The sequence below is a fragment of the Salvelinus alpinus genome, chromosome 10 (genome assembly GCF_045679555.1).
Source record: "Salvelinus alpinus chromosome 10, SLU_Salpinus.1, whole genome shotgun sequence".
Taxonomy (NCBI): Eukaryota; Metazoa; Chordata; class Actinopteri; order Salmoniformes; family Salmonidae; genus Salvelinus; species Salvelinus alpinus.
Window position 1 is genome coordinate 60155855 of NC_092095.1, and position 25088 is coordinate 60180942.

Sequence of the window (25088 nt, forward strand, 5' to 3'; positions counted from 1 at the left end):
GTTCATCTCCCTCCCCCTCTCTCTCTCCCTCTCTCCCTGACATTGACACACCGGGCGCCTTAGGACCGGGTGACGCAAACCACCAGGCAGTCAGAGTGGATTGTGTGGTCCCTGTACAGGAGCTTCAGACCCCCACCAGTTCCAGAAGCCACAGCCAACTCACTGGATGGACGGATACAGCAACAGGACGAGCCTTGAGAGCTGTGGATCTGTTTGATGCTGTTTGGAACAGAGGATTGAAGTTGATCAAGACACTCGTTTAGATTTTATTAAGTAAGGACATCTTGAGAGACATTCTTGTCTTAGTGAAAGAGCAGGACTGCAGCAAACCACTGAGAGCGGGAAACATATCCCTACCGGACCGAGCAGACGGCGGCCATTTTAAGGGACGCTGAACCAGACTTACACCTGGGTCAAAAGTCATTCCAATCAAAGAGTTCCAAGTCTTTTTGAACCCTGGGAGGAGTTTCTGAAGAGTGGCTTTAATTTGTGGGCTATATTGTCAATGTGGAACAGAGGAAGTGTCACTCTGGAATCACTGGTAAGTTTCTGATTATCATAGTTTGTACGATTGTATCATTATTTAAGCGACGCGGATTGTGTATCATTTCACCTCACCTATGAGAGTGAAGAGGAAATTCAGCAACTCTTGGAGAACACTGGAAGTCGATAAAAGAGCTTCTTTATCAACAGGATCTTTGCCCCCATGGTAACCAAATAAATATCTGGGTCAATGGCAATGATGCAGTAGAATGTACTGTGGGACAGCCTTTTGGAGGGAATATACTGCAGCACCTAGACACATTGGCTGCAGTCTCAAATGCCATGTGTTCACATGTAAGAGAGAGAGAGAGTTATCTCCGTATTGGGAAATAGCCCCTGCCTGCCAGAGATGAACCCTACAGCTGCTACAGACAAACTATAAGAGCATCAACTGCACCACAATGCATCTGTAAGGCTACAGCTGAACCTGATATGGGGTTACTAGTATAGCAACAATGACAGCAAGTATTAGGCATTTCTAGAGTTCCCTTTTCCTGATACCAATCCCTGTGGGCATTCAGATTGTGACTGTCTCTCAGGTAAGGTAGCACATCAACAGTAATCCAAAAATCCCAGGAGGTATCATATTTTCCCTTTAGTATATAGTAACTCTTATGTTGGAGAGTAAAGGTGTACATACTGCATGTTACTGTGTGGATGTTCTGTTATCTGACACAAGGCCTCCAGGCAGGGTCTTTATTTGGACAGACTACTTGAAATACTCCTCTGGCTGAGCTACAGCACCAGCTGGGAGGGCTGTGGTCTGTTCGGTTCTGACTGAGACGCTACTTTACTGTCAATTCAAACCTCCACTTTACTCTCAGAGACATTATCATGGGTTGTTTTACTGGGTCAACACCACTAGACTGAGGAGAAAGCACTGTCCTTCAGCTTGGGGCTGTATTCAATGTCCTTCTGTTATCACAAAGCAGTGAATACATTGTCCACTAGATGCAGAACATTCAGAGTGAAAGGCTGTAGTACTTCTTGCAAGACAAAGCTGATGGGATGTATATAAGGCATTATAAACTGGGTGGTTCAAGCCCTGAATGCTGATTGGCTGACAGCCATGGTATATCAGACTGTAAGGTCCACGGGTATGACAAAACATTTATTTTTACTGCTCTAATTACGTTGGTAACCAGTTTATAATAGCAATAAGGCACCTCAGGGGTTTGTGATATATGGCTAATATACCACGGCTAAGGGCTGTGTCCAGGCACTCCGCGTTGCGTCGTGCGTAAGAACAGCCCTTAGCCGTGGTATATTAGCCATATACCACACCCCCTCGGGCCTTATTGCTAAATTACGTATAAAAGACATCACTAGATACAGTATGAGAGTTATGTAGTAACTGTATTATTAATTTACTACGACTCATATCTTCTCTGCAGATTGATATGCAGTAGAGACAACCGTGTGACACAATCAACAAGATACTTCTACTACGGACCCCATTTGTTTTGCCCATCAGAGTGAGAAGAAGGGATTGAGACAGACGCAGGAAGCCAACATGGACATATTCGGTGGTGCCCCCCGTGTACTGGGCTACTCGCGCCCCATGGCGGCACAGTGTGGCACGGACACCGTCCTGCAATGCAAGATCGGTGGCGACCCTCGTCCTGAGGTGGTCTGGGAGAAGAAGAATGTACAGATCCTGTCAGAGGGACGCTACAGGCTGTCGGAGGAGGGCCAGGCCTACTTCCTACACATCACTGGGGTCAGGCTGGAGGACGCAGGCCAGTATATCTGCAAGGCCAGTAACACCGTCGGTGAGACGTGCGCCCCTGCCACACTGAAGGTGGAGGAGAACAGTCAGGAGCGGGAAGGGGTACAGAAACAGACAGAGGTCAATAGGGTGCAGCAAACCAGGCTGGAGAATGGAGAGTTAGGGGGGCAACGGAATGGGGAGTTTAGAAGGAAACAGAACAGGGAGTATGGAGGGCAACAGAATGGAGAGGTAGAGCAGAGGAATGGAGAGGTAGACCAACAGAGCGGAGAGGTAGACCAACAGAGCGGAGAGGTAGACCAACAGAGCGGAGAGGTAGACCAACAGAGCGGAGAGGTAGACCAACAGAGCAGAGAGGTAGACCAACAGAGCGGAGAGGTAGACCAACAGAGCGGAAAGGTAGAGAAGGAAAAGGGAGAGGGGAGTGAGCGGGAGAAAAAGAAGCAGCGCTATGAAGGGGAGCCCCTGCTGTCAGACGACAGACCTCACTTCCTCATCAAGCCCCTCTCCTTGAGGGTGGACCGGGGCGAGGACGCAGCCTTCTCCTGTAAGCTGTCGGGCAACCCTCTGCCCCAGGTGGTGTGGGAGAAGGACGGGAAGAAGCTGAGCGACATCTTCGAGAGCGCCCACTTCAACGTCAGCAGCCAGGACGGAGGCTGGTTCCAGCTGAAGATCTTTCGGACGCGGATGCCCGATGGGGGTGTCTACACCTGCAGAGCCCATAACAATCAGGGAGGGGCGCTGGCGGGCGCAGTGCTGCTTGTGGAGCTCGTCCCGGAACGGCAGGAGAGCGGGGCGTCCACGTCAAATGGGTACAGCAACGGGCAGACATCACCTCGTAGTATGAGGCACAGGATGGGAAGACACGGTTTGTCGAGACAGCCAGACGAGCCCAATCTGAACTCTGCCAATGTGAAGAAATTTACGGTGTCAGAGGGGAAACATGCTAAGTTCCGCTGCTTCGTGACAGGGAAACCTAAGCCTGAGATCATCTGGAAGAAAGACGGAGCGCCCCTAGAGGCTGGGCGGCGTCACCTTCTGTTTGAGGACAGAGAGGGTTACTACACGCTCAAAGTGATGTACTGTAAACATCAGGACACAGGGCTGTACGTGTGTGCTGCGTCCAACGCTCTGGGACACACCCTCAGCTCAGTTTACCTGACGGTCAAAGGTAGGGCTTTAGCAGTGTTTCAGGACTTCTCTTCTTTTCTTTCTTACAGATGTAGGATCTTTATTTGAGCCAGTTTGCTACAGCAGGAAAATAATCCTGCAGCAACAGGACATGTGAATTATTATGTGGATTATAATTAATGGAAATTTTTGTCGGGGATTACCCATTTTTCATAAGGAAAAATCAAGTCTTGAATTTCAAAGTGGAAATTACAAACTTCAGAAGCCTTTTTAAACCTCAAATACACTACAAGTTTTTAATTTCCTGCATTGTTGGAAAGTTCTCCTGCAACAGGGTGGTCAAATTGGGGCGGCAGGTAGGCTAGTGGTTAGAGCGTTGGGCCAGTAACCGAAAGGTTGCTAGAGCGATTCCCTGAGCTGACAAGGTAAAGGTCTGTCGTTCTGTCCCTGAACAAGGCAGTTAACCCACTGTTCCTAGGCCGTCATTGTAAATAAGAATTTGTTCTTAACTGACTTGCCTAGTTAAATGAAGGTTAAAGAAATTAAGATCCTACATCTGTACCATCATTCTTTCCTTAATTAATTCCTTCGCCATGATGATCAACAATCAGGTTTGATTGAGACGATGAAAGCATGCTCTCACCTGCCTAATTTGATCATCATTTTGAAGGAATAACATTATGGCAAACCCTCATCTAGCATGAGGGTTTGCCACAATGTTACTTACGTCATAGAAATGCCACAGAGAGAGAGTTAGATCTTCAGCTGTCACAACTAATTGCTCTATAGAGTTCAGTAGACTGTGGACATGCATTGCTAAAAGGTCCCAGTTGAGTCACCCTCGTAATTGGTAATTGTTTAGTCATCATTATAGGATAATCCCAGGGTGATCCAGCCATAGCACAGCACACTGAGTCAGCTGGCTATGTAAATTAAATGGTATCTGTCTCGTCTAGGCATCCACATCCCCAATCTACCAGGGAGCTATTGCCATAGAGTCTTGATAGGTGGAGATAAACACGAGTCTTCCTAACCCTACCTCCCTCTTCCTACCCTTACCTCCCCCTTAGTCTCTTCCCCCCTCCCCCTAGCTTCCCTTCTCCCCCTACCTCCTGCATGTCTCCCCTGCCCACCCCAATGCCTCTGTGTGTCCCTACCTCCCCCCAGTCTCTTTCCCCTAGCTTCCCTTCTTCCCCTCTCCCCCTAGCTTTCCTTCTCTCCCTACCTCCTGCATGTCTCCCCTGCCCACCCCACTGCCTCCGTGTGTCCCTATATTTAGAGACTGAATCATGAGTTGAGGAATGTGTCCTGTATGTGTCCTGAATACAGATTTTCTGCTGTGTTGTTAACCATGTTGACCATGTTGACCATGGCCAAAGTCCACAGCAATGTCGATAGATTGGTAGAAATAACCCTAAAAGTTTACTTGAAATGTAGTTGAAATTACTGTTAGTTGAAATCCTGCAGTCAATCATAGCATAAGTCATGAAATGTGCTCAGGAAATGTGTTATACCTTGATCAAAACTCAACCAATGACTGGAATAACCTAAAATGTGCGTAAAGCACTGTAAAAACAATCTAAAATGTACCTAAAGCACTGTAAAAACAACCTAAAATGTGCGTAAAGCACTGTAAAAACAATCTAAAATGTACCTAAAGCACTGTAAAAACAACCTAAAATGTGCGTAAAGCACTGTAAATACAACCTAAAATGTGCCTAAAGCACTGTAAAAACAACCTAAAATGTGCATAAAGCACTGTAAAAACAACCTAAAATGTGCATAAAGCACTGTAAAAACAACCTAAAATGTACCTAAAGCACTGTAAAAACAACCTAAAATGTGCGTAAAGCACTGTAAAAACAATCTAAAATGTACCTAAAGCACTGTAAAAACAACCTAAAATGTGCGTAAAGCACTGTAAAAACAATCTAAAATGTACCTAAAGCACTGTAAAAACAACCTAAAATGTGCGTAAAGCACTGTAAAAACAACCTAAAATGTGCGTAAAGCACTGTAAAAACAATCTAAAATGTACCTAAAGCACTGTAAAAACAATCTAAAATGTACCTAAAGCACTGTAAAAACACCCTAAAATGTGGGTTAAGCACTGTAAAAACAACCTAAAATGTGCCTAAAGCACTGTAAAAACACCCTAAAATGTGCCTAAAGCACTGTAAAAACAACCTAAAATGTGCCTAAAGCATTGTAAAAACAACCTAAAATGTGCCTAAAGCACTGTAAAAACAACCAAATATGTGCCTAAAGCACTGTAAAAACACCCTAAAATGTGCATGAGGCACTGTAAAAACAACCTAAAATGTGCCTAAAGCACTGTAAAAATGACCTAAAATGTGCCTAAAGCACTGTAAAAACAACCTAAAATGTGCATGAGGCACTGTAAAAACAACCTAAAATGTGCCTAAAGCACTGTAAAAACACCCTAAAATGTGCCTAAAGCACTGTAAAAATGACCTAAAATGTGCCTAAAGCACTGTAAAAACAACCTAAAATGTGCCTAAAGCACTGTAAACCTAAAATGTGCCTAAAGCACTGTAAAAACAACCTAAAATGTGCCTAAAGCACTGTAAAAACAACCTAAAATGTGCGTAAAGCACTGTAAAAACAATCTAAAATGTGCCTAAAGCATTGTAAAAACAACTTAAAATGTGCGTAAAGCACTGTAAAAACAACTTAAAATGTGCGTAAAGCATTGTAAAAACAACCTAAAATGTGCCTAAAGCACTGTAAAAACAACCTAAAATGTGCGTAAAGCACTGTAAAAACAATCTAAAATGTGCCTAAAGCATTGTAAAAACAACTTAAAATGTGCGTAAAGCACTGTAAAAACAACTTAAAATGTGCGTAAAGCATTGTAAAAACAACTTAAAATGTGCGTAAAGCACTGTAAAAACAACTTAAAATGTGCGTAAAGCATTGTAAAAACAACTTAAAATGTGCCTAAAGCACTGTAAAAACAACTTAAAATGTGCGTAAAGCATTGTAAAAACAACTTAAAATGTGCGTAAAGCACTGTAAAAACAACTTAAAATGTGCGTAAAGCATTGTAAAAACAACTTAAAATGTGCCTAAAGCACTGAAAAAATACTACACAGAGACATAGCGCAATATGTTTTCCAGACAGTGTATAAACCAATCCACAACTACCTCCCTTTCCACCCGTGTGCAGCTCCAGCGGTGCGGTTCAGGAGGTCACTGCAAGACGTGGAGGTGAAAGAGAGAGGCATGGCCGTGTTGGAGTGTGAGGTACCTAATGAGGGCATCCCTACTGCCTGGTACCTGGAGGACCAGAGACTGCAGCCAGGAGGTAAATACGGCATAGAGCAGAAAGGAACCAGGCGCAGGCTCACTATCCGAGATGTAGGAGCAGACGACGATGGGGTCTATCTCTGTGAGATGCCTGATGGAGGGAAGAGTATCGCTGAGCTGGCCGTCAAAGGTAGGTAGGCGTCTTATAGTATGGAAGAAGTATGGCAGTGTATCATTCACTCATTTAATACAGTCTAGGAAAGACATCTTTGAGCATCAGAACTATTGAAAAAAACGTATTTCTTTTTTTTTTAATGTTTTGAAATTATTTTCTATAAACCCAATGATTTTTCTCCAGGATATACATCCATACAGTACATGACCCTCAACTCTCTTTCTCACCCACAGGCACAATTGTTAAAAAACTTCCTCGAAAACTAGACGTGTTGGAGGGGGAGAACGCAGTGTTCTGTGTGGAGGTAGAGGAGGAGAACATGGATGTCCACTGGTTCAAAGATGGCCTGAAGCTACGCGAGAGCCACCAGACTATCCTCAAGTCCTTTGGTAAAACCCACATCCTGGTGTTCGTCAACGTCTGCCACGGGGACACTGGGGTCGTGACCTTCGTTGTGGGAAGATCCAAGACCACATCCCGGCTCAGAGTCAAAGGTAAGGTGGATGTCGACCAAAGTGACCCATGGCCCCTTACTTAGGGACTTTCCAAATCAAATCAACGTTTATCGTCACGTACACAGTTTACAGTTGACTTTTTTGGGATTTACCCATGTAGATCCGAAAGGACTAGAACGGCAGTATGGTGAAAACTCCAGCTATACTGTGCAACATATCCTAATGTAGCTGCTAGAGACTAACAAACGTACGACAGGCTACAAACATTATGGCAACCGTTGCTCACCTACTTTGTACCTTTCCCCCTGTTTCGGTTTTCTCCACAGCTGCCAGACACAGCCCTCCCATCTGTCCAGTGGGGGTGGAGATGAATGTGGACAGGCCCAACAGCGTGCTCCTCTCCTGGGAGCCGGCCCCCACCAGCCAGACCACCACGCGCTCCGTCTATGTCCTGGAGAGACAGGAAGTGGGATCACAGGAGTGGCTGAGGTGTGCGACCTCCGACACGGCGACCTCCGCAGAGGTCATGGGCGACAGCGTGCCGTGCGAGGGCGATTACCGCTTCCGCGTCTGCTGCATCAATAAGTATGGTCGTAGTGGACACGTGGAGTTCCCTAAAGTCGTCCATCTTGGTGAGTGCTGAATTGAAGAGAAACCATGTTGATGTGATCAGGGATGAAAGGCTGTCATGCACTATGGTATTTGTGTACTCTGCAGCTATGGAAATTCATTGGATGTCACTAGTTTTGAACTCTCACCTCTCAGTGCCAGGTCCCAAGATAAGGACCCCTCTCCGGGGCTGTGAGGTGACGGAGGGGGAGGACGCCCTGTTCTCCATCGATCTGTCAGTGACGGTGACGGGCACCTGGTTCCTGAACAGCACCCAGCTACAGGATACCCAACACTACTCTATCCAACAGGCCAAGACACAGCACTCCCTGGTAATCCACAGCACCAAGGTGGAAGACCACGAGGCAGAGGTCACCTTCATCGCCGACGGAGTCAGAGACTCAGCGGTTCTCAAGGTTCAAGGTAGGTGTTGGAGAACGGTGGAGTGTAAAGAGAAATAACATGATAATGGCGTCAAGCTAGACAATCTGTATTGAGGAGGCCTTATAACAAGGACTGTTTTAACATTTACACTAGGCTTGTTTGTACTGTAATGATATGCAATTGCATGATATTAGAATACTGAATACTGCTTGTACATATCTTTTAGTAATGATTCCATTCCAGCTGCGGTGGTGAAGTTCAGCCCAATGTCAGAGTCAGACAGTAACAAGAGGGTGGAGACTGGTAACCCTGTGGTCCTGTACTGTGAGGTGTCCCACCCCTCAGCCAGGGTGGCCTGGTTCAAGGATGGGGTGGAGCTACAGGTGACAGACGGCCTCAACATCCAATCAGAAGGCAACATGAGAAGGATCGTTATCCAATCGGCTGAGTTCACCGACTCTGGCGTGTACACATGCGAGACGATGGGTGATGTCATCAAATTCAACGTGGAGGTTGAAGGTGAGTTGCTGTATGTCATGTTTGGTCGTCATGGAGATCATTGACATGCACTCTCAACCAGAAATGTTCCATTTTCCATATAAACATCAACTTTCTATACTGGAGGTTTTTCAGAATTTGACCATCTCTTTGAATTCACAATTTCACATGAATTTATTCAACCATCAGCCATGATGTCATACTGATTCACGCTGACGATCACCCAAGCTAACTGAGCATCCCATATCTGCCACCTTAACCAATCACCCATAACACCCCTAGCTGCGGGAGCCATGTTCTCCCACCTCCCTGAAGAGGAGAGGACCAAGGCCGCTGAGGCTGGCGAGCCCATCGTTCTCCACTGTGACCTATCAGACCCGTATGCCCAGGTCTACTGGTACAAAGATGGCAGATCTTCAACCTGCCTGGTGTAGACTTTCAGGAGGATGGGCATACAAGGATGCTGATTATCCAATCGCCTGACTTCTCCCACTCGGGCGTTTACATGTGTCCAACAGCTGATGATGTCAGTGTGTTTCAGGGGGAGGTCAAAGGTGAACAACGGAGATCGTTGTTCTGTGTTTTCTCTGAGGGAATCTTAATACTGTGTTGTACTTCCTCTGTGCTGGCAAGTCATCTTCTGTTGTTGTTGTTGTTGTTGTTATTGACAGGATTCTCTTGGTCCTGTAACCCAGTGTGGTGGCTTCTGTTCTAAAACGAATGCAAGTTTGAAAATTGTTAAAGGAATTTAATTCCTATATGTTAGCAACCAATTCAATTAAAACACTCTGCCCATACATAAGAATTTGTAAGATACTTATTAGCATAAAATGGACAGAAACCAGTCTCAAAATCAATCAATCAATAGCGTTTATTCTCGAGAGTACTGATCCTAGTACAATTTACATCAGGTTATATAATAATAATGATGTCATAGGTTTTAAAATGTCCTTCCTCCTCTCGGATACAATGGCAGTACAGTTAGCGTTCTCACATTACTGTCTGCCACCTGTTAAACAACCTGCAACCAACCCAAGGTCTCTCCCCTCCCTGGGTAGAGACAGAATTTCCTGTAAGGAACACATCATTCCAGCCTGTCTGAAGATAACTCCATTCGTTCTAACAAGGAACAGATTATATTCAGCATTATGATTATAATAAGATTCATTCATCCATACAGTAATATAGTAGTATTCTGTTTAGTTATATTTCTAAGTCAAATGAATACATATTTTAGTCATTATTCATAAAAATCCCGTAACAAAATGTTCTCTGAGTCTTCTCTAACCTGTTTTTCACCCCCATTTCCTTCCTCTCACTCACTGTCCTGATCTTTTTGATATGTATCTGAACAAACCTCTTGAAGAGCATGCTTAGTTTGATCACTCTGTAACAAATACTCCACTACTCACTCCAACCCCTCCAACCCAGCAAGCCTCCTCCTCCAAACCACAACCAAACGCTAACTCTAACCACAACCATCCAACCTCCCTCTCCCCCTCTCCCACCAGGTCCCCCTGTACAGTTCAGTGAGGTCCCTGAGGAGGAGCTCCAGAAGTCTGCCATGGAGCTGGATCCTGTGGTGCTCACCTGTGAGGTTTCCAGAGAGGACGCCAACGCTACCTGGTACACAACTAACATACACACCGCTAGGAAACACAAACTGGATGTCATTATCCTGGATGTCATTTCTGCTTAGACTATCGTTCATTTAGTGGGATCTGATCATGTTCAGACTGTAAAAAATATAAGTAGGCTTATTACGAAGTTTCAACAATTGCGAGAGCCGTGTTGGCCAGTTGGGTTCAGGCTTTTGTTCCAGCCAAGCACCATCACACCTGATTCAACTAATCAAGAATACTGAAGGTTCATTGTCCTGTCCGTCATGACCTTCCTCCAGGTATAAGGATGGGGTTGAGGTCCAGGCCAGTGATAACATCACCATACAAACAGAGGGCACCCTGAGGAGACTGATCATCCGTTGTGCTGAGACCTCAGACGCAGGAACCTACAGCTGTCAATCAGGAGACAACAGCCTCTCATTCACTGTCAACATCAAAGGTATGTACTGTACACTAGCCTACATTTCATGTCATGTTACCGGTGAAGTTGACTCCATTGTGTTGAGCAAAGATGAGACTTTGATGATGATGCAAACCTCAATTCTCCTATCCTGGTGGTAGAATATGCTCATTCATATGCTCCTTTTCCCTTGTTGAAACCAAGAGCCTCCAGTGATGATCGTGGAGCCCAAGGAGGACGTGGTTATGGAGGGTCATATATCTGAGCAGGTGGTGCTGCAGTGTGAGCTGTCCCGCTCCAGCGGTGAGGTCCACTGGTTTAAGGACGGCCTTCAGGTCCTGGAGATGGAGAACGTCCAGCTGACGTCCGAGGGACCGTACAGGAGGCTGACCGTCCTCTGCGGCTCGGCAGAAGATTCCGGAGAGTACGTCTGCGACACGGATGGAGACTCTGTGTTCTTCCAGGTCACCATCACAGGTAAGATACTCCAAGGTTCCATACCTGGTTCATTTGTTCTGAGTGGTAGTGTAATCGTTTCATTTTTTGGGGTCTCCTACCAAACCAATCCCCCTTATCAGAAGACAACTATTTAATTTACCTTTTGTACACTATTACACAATTTAATCTTATGTCAGACTATTTCATATCCAAACTTCTATTTAAATATATATATATATTTTTTAATCACTTCCTTTTAAATGCAAGTTGTTCTCCCTTTCTCAGAGCTTCCGGTGCGAATCGTCTCCCCCACTGAGTCTGAGCTGGAGCTGACCAGCCTGACCTCTGAGAGGCTGGAGCTCAGCTGTGAGATCTCCCAGCCTGATGCCCAGGTACGGTGGTACCGAGACGGGCTGGAGGTGGAGGAGAGTGCCTCTCTCATCCTGGAGGTCCAGGAAGCCCACAGGACACTGGTCATCCCCACGACCACTGTGGAGGACACAGGAGAGTATGTGTGTGACACAGAGGATGACTCGGTCACATGGCTGGTCACTATTACAGGTATGTGGTCAGTGAACTAACTCTGTTCAGCGTAAGAGGTTTAGTTATGTCAGGGGCAAGTATTTCAATCTTTGATTTTGTATTTTTCAACTATGTGAGATGAATGGACATACATAATAGTATTAATATAACTGTTCACTATGATTTCTTATAAATAAGTTAGATTTTAGGTATCTATATTATGCTGTTTTGATGTATTGCTTTCTGCTGTCTGCTAATTTCCCATATTGCAATATTCTGTTCAAAGAATAGAAATGAACCATATAAATCCCCTCTTCTCAGAGCCTCCTGTGAAGCTGGCGCGCTCTGAAACAATGTCTGACGTAATGGACTGTTTCTCTGGAGACCCCATCGTCCTGGAGATCGAGGTGTCACGGTTCAACGCTGAGGTGATTTGGATGAAGGATGGAGGAGAGGTGGAGGAGAGCAGTGATGTCACCATCACTGAGGATGGACTCATCCGCCGCCTCACCATCCGCACGCCCGCCCCGGGGGACTCTGGGAAATACACCTGTCTTGCCTCAGATGACCTCATCGACTTCCAGGTCAAGGTGTCAGGTAAGAGATGGTTGGAGGTGAATGGTACTTTGTTTTCACAAAATTCCATTTGAATTCAATCAGGAGATTATAAAAATACTAATGCAAAAATTTTAAAATATATTAAGAAGTGAGGATTTCATGTCCTAAATTGACTGAATTCAAATGGAATTCACTCTCCAAATGTGAACATTCTCCCTCCAGAGCCCCCAGTGAAGATCGTGAATAGGTCAGAAGTCAAGACAGAGGTCAAGTCCCTGCCCTCTAATGACATCGAGTTGGAGTGTGAACTCTCCAGGGCCAATGCCGTCGCTAAGTGGTACAAAGATGGCCACCGGTTAAACGAGGACGAGAGGTTTTGTGAGGAGGAAGAAGGGGCGTTCCGCTCCCTGGTGATCCTTAACGCTGAGCTGGAAGATTGCGGAGACTACTTCCTTGATGCTGGAGATGACAACATCACCTTCCATGTCACTGTGCAAGGTAAAGAATCACTTCATCACAAATCAAGTCCTATCTGCTATCCCCTAACCCTTACCCCCTACCACCTACCCCATACCTCTACCTCTCATCCCCTACCCCTTACCCCTATGTACTTGTAGAGATCTTAGAGGATCGGATAGGTGTAAAACTAAGCACTATGGTGAAAATAATTCCTTCTAGCCTTTCAGAGGGCAAGATCTGTTAACATATTGATAATACCTATGAAAACTGCATCTGATTTAAATCAACAAAAAAACGTAAGTCTCTTCCTCCTTCTCCAGAGCCTCCAGTGACCATCCTGGGGAACTCTGAGGACGCAGACTACCAGGAGATGGTTGCCGGGGACGACCTGATCCTGGCCTGTGAGGTGTCCCGGGCCAATGCCCCTGTCCAGTGGTACTGTAACGACAGACAGCTGACTAGCGATGACCGGACCTACATCGAGAGCTACGGCACGCTGAGGAAACTCATCCTCTCTGACATCCTGCCCTCCGACTCTGGGAAGTACATGTGTGATGCTATCGATGACAAGATGGTCACCATGGTGAAGATCCAAGGTAATTGGCTTGGCTATATGGACAAAAGGGTGTTTACAGTTTTACAGATGTAGGATCTTAGTTTGAGCCAGTTCGCTACAGCAGGAAAATAATCCTGCAGAAACAGGAAATGTGAATGATGTGGATTATAATTATTATTATTTTTTTTAGGAGTTGATACATTTTTCATTCGTGGAAATCAATTCTGACATTTTAAAGTGGAAATTACACACTTTAGAAACCTTTTGTGCAGGAAAATTCTCAGCAACAAAAGAGTGATCAAATTAAGTCGAAACGAGACCCTGTCTACAGTGGAATGAACTTTAACTTTAAAATGTATACTATATACTACAGGGTGTGAACCTTTTACACCTCATTCTTTATTCTCTCTCCCTCACTCTCTGTCACAGACTCCCCCGTCACCTTCGTAGACAAACAGGCAGTGAACATCATCACGGGTTACGAGGCAGAGAGCGTGACGCTGATGGGGGTCGTGTCTAAGGAGAACGCTCCCGTTCGCTGGCTCAAGGACTGGACGCACGTCATAGGGGACCGCTTCCACACGGGGGTCGACGGCGCCAACCGGTTCCTCACCATTGACCCGCTGAGACGGTCGGACAGCGGAGAGTACACAGTAGACGCCAACACAGACGAGATGCATTTCAGTCTGCTAGTCAAAGGTTTTTAACTTCCATGTTCCCATTCTGTCTTTATCTAATTATATAGTAGCTGTAGATCAGGGGGGAGCACTGTGTTTCTTTAACCAACAGAGATTAATATGATGCTATAAGCCAAATCCCAATAAGAAAAGGTGACAGAAAAATGCTGTTGTGAATGACAAGCTGTTGTGAATGACTAAAGTCTTGTAAAGCACCGTGGGGTTGAAAGAATGCAGTATGAATGGGGTTTCGGAGGGCGATAGAAGGTATCACCAATCTTAACAGCTCTCTCTCACTTGTGGTCTCAGAGATGAGGGTGAAGTTTGCCAAGCCGCTCCACGACACCGTGGCCCATGCGGACGGCATGGTGACCATACGCTGTGAGGTGTGTAAGCCCAAGGCGGACGTCCAGTGGCTGAAGGACGGCGTGGAGATCGTCCCCAGCCGGAGGTTCACTATCCGGGCCGACGGCGTGGAACGCAGCCTGACCATCCACAGGCTGACCAGGGAGGACACGGGGGAGTACGCCTGCGAGTCGAAAGACGACCGCACCGCCGCCAGGCTCAGAGTCGAGAGTAAGTAGTACAGCCCTCAAAATGGGTGCAGGTTGTGGTTCCAGCCCAGAATTAATACCCCTAATTAAATGAATCAACAAACCTTCGAGCCCTTCATTAGTTTTTCTTTCCTTCTCTCCCTGTCCCCTCCTCCCCCCAGTGCCCCGCGTGGTAGAGTTCTTGACAGAGCTCCACAACACCATGGTGTTAGAGGGAGAGGACGCCACCTTCAAGTGCGTGGTGTCGCCAGAGGACGTGCAGCTGGTGTGGGGGATGGACGGCGAGCTCGTCGTCATGGGTGCCCGTTTCCAGGCGACGCAGAACGGCCTGTGTCACACCCTGGTGATCAAGAGCTGTCAGGTCCTGGACTCCTCTAAGATCACAGTGGAGGCTGAGGGGAACGTGTCCAAGGCCAGCCTCAAAGTACAGGGTGAGTCCACAGCAGACCTGGGTCAAATATATATGGCAAATACTTTCAAATACTTGAGATGCACTTGTTTAGCTTGACCTGAGTGTCAGATGGGAGCAGGCGACTCTCACAAGGTTGTTTCTGTAAATGAAAAAGTGTTCTCAGTCGACATACCTACATAAATAACTTAAACAAAGCCTAAGTAAGTGAATTACCATACAAATGTGTATTCTTAGTCAACCATCCCTTTAACAGTCATGTTTTGTCCTTCCGGCGTTATCCAGAAGCTCAGGTGACCTTCACTAAGAAGATGGAGGCGGTGATGGCCGAGGAGTACGGAGACGCTACCATGGAAACAGAGGTCAGTCTGGACACGGGCGAGGTCCAGTGGATGAGGCAGGGTGTGGTCATCCAGCCAGGACCCCGACACACCCTGGGCCAGAGCGGACGCAAACGCAGCCTGACCATCTGCAACCTCAACCTCTCTGACCGCGGAACCTACCGCTGTGAAACCCTACACGACCGCACGCAGGTCAAACTCAACGTGGAGCGTAAGACAATGTCCAAACACCATGTCATACTGATTGATAATGATAGGATTTCATCAGATACAGCCCTTAGCTGTGGTATATTGGTCATTTATATTGACCAAAGTCTTCAATAATATTGGTCATTTACCACAAACCCCCGAGGTGCCTTATTGCTATTATAAACTGGTTACCAACGTAACTAAGCAGTAAAAATAAATGTTTTGTCATACCCATGGTATATGGTCTGATATACCACGGCTGTCAGCCAATTAGCATTCAGGACTCGAAACCACCCAGTTTATTATTATTGATATGAATAGGATTTCATCAGATAGAGTAAGGAACCAAAGTCTTCAACACTATGGCAGTGTCCTGTTATGCTTAGCTAATAAAACAACAGCTTGAGTCCTGGATTCTATTTGCAACTGAATTTACTGTGCCTTTATATATAGTAGCTGTCAACAACAGCTACAATGAATGTTGGCCAACACTATCATGTATGGTGCCGCCAGCCGTCAGGCACTAAAATAACAATGGGTAAAGCCCTGTGGGTGAGAGATGGATGAAATGTTGGTATATCATCTTACAATAATAACCTATAGACTATAGAGTGATGCTGTGGCAAAAATGTCTCCTGGCTTTAGGTGTGTTATATTTTAACCATCTGTCAATGTCTCTACCTCTACAGCCCGTAAGATCGCCATCCGTAAGGGTCTGGCGGAGACGGACACGTTTGAGCGGGAGACGGCCTCCTTCGAGGTGGAGCTGTCTCACACTGGCGTGGAGGGCGTCTGGCAGAAGGACGGCATCCGGGTCAAACCCAGCAACCACTGGCGGGTGAGCTGCAACGGGCTGGTCCACGGCCTCACCCTGTCCAACCTTACCCTGGAGGACACGGGCACCATCGTCTTCTCTGCGGAGGGAGTCCGGACCTCTGCCAGGCTCACTGTCAAGGGTGAGGTATCATCATCATCATCAATAATCAATCAAAAATATTTATAAAGCCCTTTTTACATCAGCAGATGTCACAAAGTGCTTGTACAGAAACCGAACTTAAAACCCCAAACAATGCAGATATAGAAACACGGTGACTAGGAAAAACTCCCTAGAAAGGTAGGAACCTAGGAAGAAACCTAGAGAGGAACCAGGCTCTGAGGGGTGGCCAGTCCTCTTCTGGCTGTGCCGGGAGGACATGGCCATTAAGGCCAGGTCGTTCTTCAAGATGTTCAAACGTTCATAGATGACCAGCAGGGTCAAATAATAATCGCAGTGGTTGTAATGTAGAGGGTGCAACAGTTCAGCACCTCAGGAGTAAATGTCAGTTGGCTTTTCATAGCCGATTATTCAGAGGCCGAGACAGCGTTTGTGGTACAGAGATAGAGAGGGAGGGAGAGGGTTGAGGGTCGAGAACATCATCATGAATATCCAGTTATCTAATACAGGGGTCTTTAACCCTGGAGAGTTGTGGCTGGATTGGATATTATAGTATAGAACATTTCTTAACATTTCTACCATGTTGTTGTTCTTTCCCAGAGACTCCAGTGACTATCATGAAGAAACTGATAGACATGAGACTGGAGCAGGGCTCTCCTGCCACATTGGAGTGTGAGCTGTCCAGACAGAACGTGGAGGTCAAGTGGCTGAAGGTAATAGATATACAACCAATAGACCTGCCGTATTTGTGTCAGTAGTGTATTACCATGTTATGTAGAAAAGGCAGAGACAGGAAGTAAACAGTTTGATCTCATTACATGTGTGTTGTCTATCCCTGAGAATACGGTAATAATGTTGGTCCCCTGTCTTTCTTCTTGACTGTAGAATGGGACAGAGCTGAAGCCAGGGAAGACCCAGTACCGTATTTACTCCATGGGGAGGAAGAGGTTCTGTCAGCTGCTGCAGTGTAGCCTCTCTGATGCAGGCACCTACACCTGTGACGTAGGAGACGTCAATACATCCTGTAACCTGGAGGTCTATGGTAATATACTGTACACTCTCCTTATCAAATCACCGCAGAACGGTCTTCATTCCAAGTGCATGTAAAACATCTCAGTACGGTACTCTTCATTGACCTCTAGTGTTCAGTTATAGTGACAGGAAGGCTGAAACAGGCCAACACAGCCAACCTTGTACTGCGTGCTACTGCCACCTAGAGGTCATGGCTGCCTGACTAATGCTCTTCCATTGTTGGTTACTACGTACCAATGTTCCAATGTGTTGAACCAATCTTTCAATCTCCTTCCACAGAGCCTGAACTGGAGGTGCTACATGGGCTGGAGGACCTGTATGTCCAGGAGGACCAGAATGCTGTGTTCATGTGTGAGGTGTCCATGGAGGACGTGACCGGGGAGTGGTACAAGGATGGACACAAGATACGACCCACTAGCACCATCAAGATACGCACAGAGGGTTAGTGATACACCAGTCAATCAATCAGTTAATCCAGCAAACCGTTAAACTTCATGATTGCGGTGAATCATTTGTTCTTAATTGACATACCTGGTAAAGTAAAGGTCAAATAAATAATAGAATAAACATTGAAATTCCATGTCTTTGTTTCTTCCTTCAGGGACCAAACACTTCCTTCTCATGTGCAGCGTTAAAGCTGAGGATTCTGGGGAGATCCGCTTTGTGACCAAACAGACAGAATCAACAGCCTACCTAGAGGTGGAAGGTAGGGCTTTACCTACCGGGCTGCAGGTCTACCTCACCTATCTCTGTGTGATATTCCAGCTGATCTGACATCAGTTCTTATAAGCAGACAGAAACCCAAACCTCTGTTGTGGGTGACAGAACTCCCTGTGTCCATGATCTGGCCTCAAATCAGTTCTCTTCACTGAAATATCTGCACTTCTCTTATATTTTTTCACAGAGGCCCCCGTGTCTATCGTGAAGCCTCTGAGAGACCGCACGGCTCTGGAGAAGCACCGCGTGATTCTGGACTGCACCGTGTCCACGCCGCGCTGTGAACTCACATGGTACAGAGGCAAGGCAGAGCTGGTGTCTTCTGATAGGCTAGAGATCCACAGTGACGGCTGCTACCATAAATTGACCATCCACGAGGCAACTGTAGAGGATGAGGGTACCTATAGTATAGAGGTTGGGGAGCACACCTCCACAGCCCAACTCCTGGTGGAAGGTGAGTGGATTGTGGTTTCTTGTAAAACAATATGTCCGTATTGACATATTGTTGCTGTTTTTTGACATGTCCCTCTGTCACTTTATTCCTCTCAATCACTCACCTTACCCTTTTCACATTTCTCTCTCTCCCTCACACACGTAGAATGATGTTCCTGTGGAAAAAGTGACCCATCTCTTTTAACCCTCCATCCCCTTGCCTCTCCAGCCCAGTCCCTGGTGATAGAGACAGAGCTGGAGGATGTGGCGGTGACAGCTCCTGACCAGGCCTGTTTCCAGTGTGAGGTGTCCGTGGCCATCAGCAGGCCCCCAGTCTGGACTCTGAACGGAGAGACCATCCGGTCCAGCCCTGATGTCCGCTTAGAGAACCATGGAACCGTCCACAAACTGAACCTGAAACAGACCAGACCAGACATGAGCGGGACGGTTACCTTCGCCATGGGAAAGGCCAAGAGCAGCGCCAAACTGAACGTGATGTGGAAGTAGAAGCAAGGGGGAGAGAATGGGAAATGTTGATTCTGTTATGATCAGGAATCAAATGTCTGAGACTGTTTTAGGGTTTGAAGGTACTATATAAGAATGTGGTCTATCTGATCTAGTAAAGCTGCATGTAATGAGCGAGACAGAAAAGTGGAATGTGGTGATGAAATGTGGTACTTAAGCCCCAAACAACTGTTTCAGGATCAGTTTCGATGTTTTACTCAATGGTTGGGGTTATGAGCAAAGCTGATCTTCAGTCAGTTGTAAAGGGCAGAAAGTAACCTTGGAGAGAAATGTTAAGAAGGGTGGATTCCAGTCAAGTCGGTATGCAACACTCGGGTGTCTGAAGGTGTAATAATGGTTTATAATGGTGGGAATGAATGCCTGTGTGGATGGATATAAAGAAATTGTACACATCTGTTACACATATTTATTTTGAAAATATATTGATTGGAAATTAACATTTTAATTCTATAATTAAGTTTAAAAAAAAAAAATCTAAAGATGTTATATTTTCCCTACTGTCATTAAATACTGACTTCCATAGTTTGAATGAAGGTTTTTATCCAATAAAACCGTCAGACAATATCTTAGGATAGAGCTTACAAACATTGTTACTTTTGAATGTGCTTCGATGTCAAATCGTGGCTTTTTGTATTGCTGAGGATAGAGTGTCTGAACACAAAAGCACCTGCACTGGTTATTGAATTATGTTGCATTTATGGAAGATATCATAATTAAACAGTTCAATACAATTTGGTATGATAAAAAGACTGTCCACAAACTACGTTACAGCTATTCAATCATAAGTCACATGAATAATCCATAATATATTAATTTCACTTTTTTGTTTGCTTTATTACAGTGCAAAACAAAATATACATATGTGTATAATATATGCATATATTATTTAATGTGTTTGAATACAGGAAGAAGAGGTACAGCAATAGGTCAAGGTCCCCATGGTGATAGAAAGCTCTCTTTTCCAAAGCACTGTGAATGACTAGGGAATAGCCCTGAAGCAGTTGAAAGGGACTGGATCTACAACAGTAAATATCCCTACTGAGTTTTTATGACAGAAATCATGCCTTGAGATACAATTTACACACATTTTAAATGTTTTTTTTTTTTTTTTGCGTATCTAGATGTCACATTATCTAAATGGCTGGGGGTGGCTTGAATTTCAAACCAGGATTCGCCCAGTTCCTATTGTGTGTGTGTGTGTGTGTGTGTGTGTGTGTGTGTGAATCCATGAATGCATTGTTAGAGAGCCCGCAACATTCTGGATTTGTACTACAGTGATTTCTGTTCGTCCTTTCGATAATACTAACAAAGGGCCAACCCACTTTCCAAAAGAAAAAGATGAATACAATTTTAAAAGTGTCTTGTCTTTTGTATCTAACTTGATTGACACAGGCACTTGGTGAGTGTTTTAAGTTGGAATGTGAAATTTAGTAAAACATGTTTTTTTTTTTATGTACTATTTCTTAATACTGATAGATTTATCATGGGTCTACTGGTTATTTAAACTCTGAATCATCTTATTTCACAAGGTATTTTAGTAGGCCTTTAGTCAACTCCAACAGTGGCTTTTCCCCATGCATTCATGAAACTGTGTCAATCAATACGAATCACTCAATCCATTAAACTACTCTTCCAGCTCACTTCCTGATAGACCATCTCTTAGTTTTTACTTACAAATAACAATTATTGTATTGTTCCAAACCCAGGTAAGTAGCGATTAATATAGTCCTACCTTGTATCAGAAGCTTAAGAAGCTTAAAAACCAAACTACCCAAATCCTACAATCTGGTATAAAGAAGCATAGTATTTGCAGTCCTTTAAAAAGAGGTCATCAAAAATAGAAAGTATTCAAGTACTGTTTCCAGTAAAAGGAGGGAGAAGTGTGCTTGTCAAAACCAGATGGCTAACACACACTGTCTCAACACCTTTCCTCCATGGTAAGGCTGGGCGTTACAGCCTAAATATATTTTTTGTCTAAATGTGTTTAATGATTAGCGCATGACCTAAAATGGCAACAAATCAATTCTTAGTGATTTTAAATGGGCTTTCTCCATTCTGATGGTTTTATACTCAACCAAACAAGGACAAAACTGACAGTGAACTAGTCCAATTTCTAGAACTTTTCCTTTAATTTAGCACTGTATCAAAATTCTGTTATTGTAAAAATATATAGCGGTATGCAGATCCATACCGGTATTCACACTATAGTCACCCAGCCCTCCTCCATGGATGTAGCGTTGATACGGCAGCAAAGGGACGACCAACAGTTTGCCTGGATATAATCTAAATATGTTTTTCCAACACATATCCAGGTCCTCTTGCAGAATACCAATGGTTTTCCAGGCCATTGACTGGGACTGGTACTGTGTCCATGTGTCTGAGCTGGAGCATTTAGTCTGTGGACTATGGACCTCAACCCAGACAGACAATGTAATCCAAAAAATCCTAAAAGATTATATTGTAATTTAAGGTGCAGTTCAGTCATCTGACTACTGTATTTGTTATGAAAACGGGTCCATTAACCGTTTAAATGTTATCTGGCACATTATCGCACATATTCCTATGGTTTTAATAAAAAACAAAATTAAACAAATACGATTAAGGGACATGGAACGTTTTGATAGCTGCAGTAACTGATAAATGTCATTCTCTATGGTTCCGTCCCCCTTAACAAGTACTGATGCCCATTCTGCTAGTCATTATGATACTAGCTGAGCGATGAAAGAAGTAAAACCACTTGACTTACACAAAGCCAATACTTTGCTTGTTAAAAATGTTAAATTGTCTCTTGGGGAATAAGTGAATAAAATAAAAAAACACATTAAAGTGTTAAAAGTAGTAAATATCCATTCATACAGCTATCATTTGCTTTTCCATACAGAGTTCTAGAACTGTTCGGTCTTCCGAAAACTTATCGACTCCAACCCGGCGTTGTAGAACTGATTCTGATTGGATCATGGGGGTTCTCTCCCATTACCTTCCTGCTATAAGTTTTTTCTTCATTGTGAAGAACGCTGTAGATTCCCTCTACTTGACTGTCCTGTATGTTCCAATGACATTTGACGAAAGGCACTTTATAAAAACCTAACTCATTATAACCCACAACATCCATCTACATAAGCCCATCTGTGGTTGAGGGATGGTAGATCGTGTTCTGGAGGATCAAGTCCTCTGTTTCCCCAATAGAGGGCAGTACTAGCGTGGTTCTGAAGGGTTGAAGAAGAGGGGTGGGCTTGGAGGTGAAAGTCTTGTGGTTGATCTGGTGGACGGTAGGCTGAGGGGTGTACGGTTAGCGTGAAGATGCTTTAAGGCCGCGGTTCTCGGTCTGTCCTGTAGATGGCGGTAGTAGAGGGGTAGGGTGACTGACAGCACTGCTAGCTGGAGTCCCTCTGTTGCCTGAGCACCGTGTAGACATCTTCCACTTTACTGAGCCCTTCGAAGAAGGGGATTAGATCCAGGAGCTCGGTGTCGGCCATGTCATCGAACCACGACGCCACAGGCACCTGCAGCCACACACAGACGGGACAGAGTCAGACATGCATGTAGTTACAATGAGATAATTACAATGGCGAGGCACCAGAGTCGGTCATACAGCTAGTCACAACGAGAGCCAGGCTCTGGTTTCAATGAACTAGTGAGCTAGTTAGAATGCAGCTAGAGAGACAGCTGATGGCACTTTCCTTCAAGTGGTACGACGTCCTGCTTCTACATGGTCCTTCAGTCATATAATGGTATAGTTTATAAATGATTCATAAAGGTTTATAAAGCGTTTATAGGTAACTACAGATTTAGAAACTATCTATACAATGTTAATTGTAAAACATTTTCACATAACTAAAATTTTGATAAAGCCAGTCAGCCAACATCTGCCATCTTATTTTTTTAAAGTAATGGATGCTGAAAGAGGAGGAGGAACAGAAAGAGGAGGGGGCCAAGGAGGAGGAGGAGATTGGTTCTTACAGCGTTGTCTGGGTGAAAGACGTAGGAGGCTGGGGAGTTGTCTATGATGATGACCTTGTTCAGGTCCCTGCCCAGACGACTCAGGTCCTTCACGTAGTTCCCCCGGTGGAACACACACGACTCACGGAACAGACGGCCGCGGAACGCACCCCACTTATCCAGCAGGTCTGACACTGGGTCAGCATACTGGAGAAACACACATAGGTGTCTCCGTATCAGGTGAGGAAAACAAGTAACATTTGTGATTTCCTGTCTTTTGCAGCTTTTGACCAGCCTTAAAAAGGTCCAATGCAGCTGTTCATCTCAATATCAAATAATTTTTGGGTAACAATTAAAGCACCTTACTGTGATTGATTTCAATTAAAATTGTAAAAATGAAACAAATAGCTTTTTAGAAAAGAGTCATTTCTCTAGCAAGAATTTTGCTAGAAATGTTTGGTAGTGGTCTGAGTGTGGAGGGGAAACTGAATGCGCTCTGTTATTGGCAGTGAGGTTTGGAACTCTTTCTTATTGGTCTATTAACTAATTTACTCCCTGGTGATGTCATCAGGCAGGCCAAAACTTCATCCCACCAAAACAGGCTGAAATTTAAGGCAGTCTTATCAAAACAGCTCTTACATGAAAAGGGCATTATCATTTTCACACTACTATTCCAACCACAGCGTGGAAATATAAATCACAGAAATATCACGCTTTTGACAGCAATGGGCCTTTTTAAACAAACTTGTTTTGATTGCATTGAGTCATTTGCTGGTTTAACATGGTGTTGTCCTCACCTTAGCCAGGCTAGCTGTGAACAGAATACATTCAAACAGCTCTCCCATCCTCTTCAGGAACTCATCCACGTGAGGTCGCTTCAACACATATACCTGGATGGATACATTGTATGTTAAGTTTAAGGTTTAAACAAATAACCAAATACATTATCTTTCCACTTCTCGTCTTTAATAAAATGAAAAACATCCCCCCCACTCAGATGCATTGGGCCGTCTTTCACTTCTTCTTTCCGTAGTGGTCTGCTGCCGAGGGTCATGGTCCTGAACCAAGTCATGCAGAATAGGCTTTACCTTTCTGAACAAACCTATCCTGGATTACTTGAATCAGGCCCAGGCCCAAGATACACTGTTGGCTCCAACTTCAGAACAATGTAGGTGGTGACAGTCTCTCACCGTGACTCGAACGTTCCTTTTGTGGTAGAAAACCCAAGGCCTCAGATGCCATTCTAACCCAGCCCAGAACCAGCCCTGGGGAAAGCGGCTACTGACTGGGCAGTTGGTAACATACAGATATACAGTATTGTAGGGAGCCATGATATACCTTAATAATACTAAAGGATTTAACATGGAAAGGTAGCATTGGTCTGTGAAAATGTATTTCAATGAATTGCATGGTCTGTGATAGTTAAGCTCTTCACCATGCGTAGTGATAGGCTCACCTGATGAACAGTTCCATCGATCTCTACGGGAATGATAAAATCAGCATTGTTCACCGGCTGTGGGAACAATAAAGATACATTATTTTGAACAAAACCACTTGAAAAGACATCCTAAACACCAGAAACGCAGTATACATGAGAGACACCATGTGTACTGAGAATAAAAAAACAGATTGTCATTGTTGCCACTTTCACACATCCAGACTGAGATGTCATTGTGACTGCCAACAATAATACTGTGGAGAAACCAATCTCTTTCCTCACTCTCAGTGTTTCTCATTACTATTGGACATTACTGCCTGGTGATGTCATGCTTTCACAAGAGGGGAAAAATCTCTCTCCATAAAAAGAAAACAGGAGATGCAAAAAGGCACACAAAAACATGTGTCCATTGCATTTGCGAGGGATAGGAAATGTTTTTAAGAAAAGCTTAAACCCAAAATTAAATGGTACAGCAATTGTATCAAAGTTCACCAATAGCTTTAGAACTCATGGATGATGGGAAAATGCATCTGTGACTATATAATATTACTA

At 44.7% G+C, this 25088-nt stretch overlaps 2 protein-coding genes across 2 annotated transcripts in view; one reads left to right on the plus strand and one right to left on the minus strand.

Moving 5' to 3' along the window:
* obsl1a (obscurin like cytoskeletal adaptor 1a) lies at positions 1-20094 on the plus strand. The gene is made up of 25 exons (XM_071330117.1): positions 1-541; positions 1938-3443; positions 6594-6863; positions 7082-7342; positions 7630-7935; positions 8069-8335; positions 8540-8815; positions 10306-10420; positions 10695-10855; positions 11021-11293; positions 11540-11815; positions 12098-12373; positions 12557-12832; positions 13114-13389; positions 13779-14048; positions 14336-14602; positions 14742-15011; positions 15275-15541; positions 16209-16475; positions 17054-17166; positions 17339-17495; positions 17765-17926; positions 18087-18191; positions 18390-18656; positions 18864-20094. The coding sequence occupies exons 2-25, from the start codon at positions 2057-2059 to the stop codon at positions 19139-19141; spliced, it is 6843 nt and encodes a 2280-aa protein (XP_071186218.1). The 5' UTR covers positions 1-541; positions 1938-2056; the 3' UTR covers positions 19142-20094.
* The window catches only part of LOC139532483 (carboxy-terminal domain RNA polymerase II polypeptide A small phosphatase 1-like), a 9440-nt gene continuing 3903 nt past the window's right edge, over positions 19552-25088 (minus strand). The window contains exons 4-7 of the mRNA XM_071330121.1: positions 24555-24611; positions 23896-23988; positions 23120-23305; positions 19552-22662 (exon numbers count right to left, since the gene is read on the minus strand). Coding sequence (XP_071186222.1) covers positions 22534-22662; positions 23120-23305; positions 23896-23988; positions 24555-24611 — 465 coding nt within the window. The 3' untranslated portion in view covers positions 19552-22533. The remainder of the gene's footprint in view (positions 22663-23119; positions 23306-23895; positions 23989-24554; positions 24612-25088) is intronic.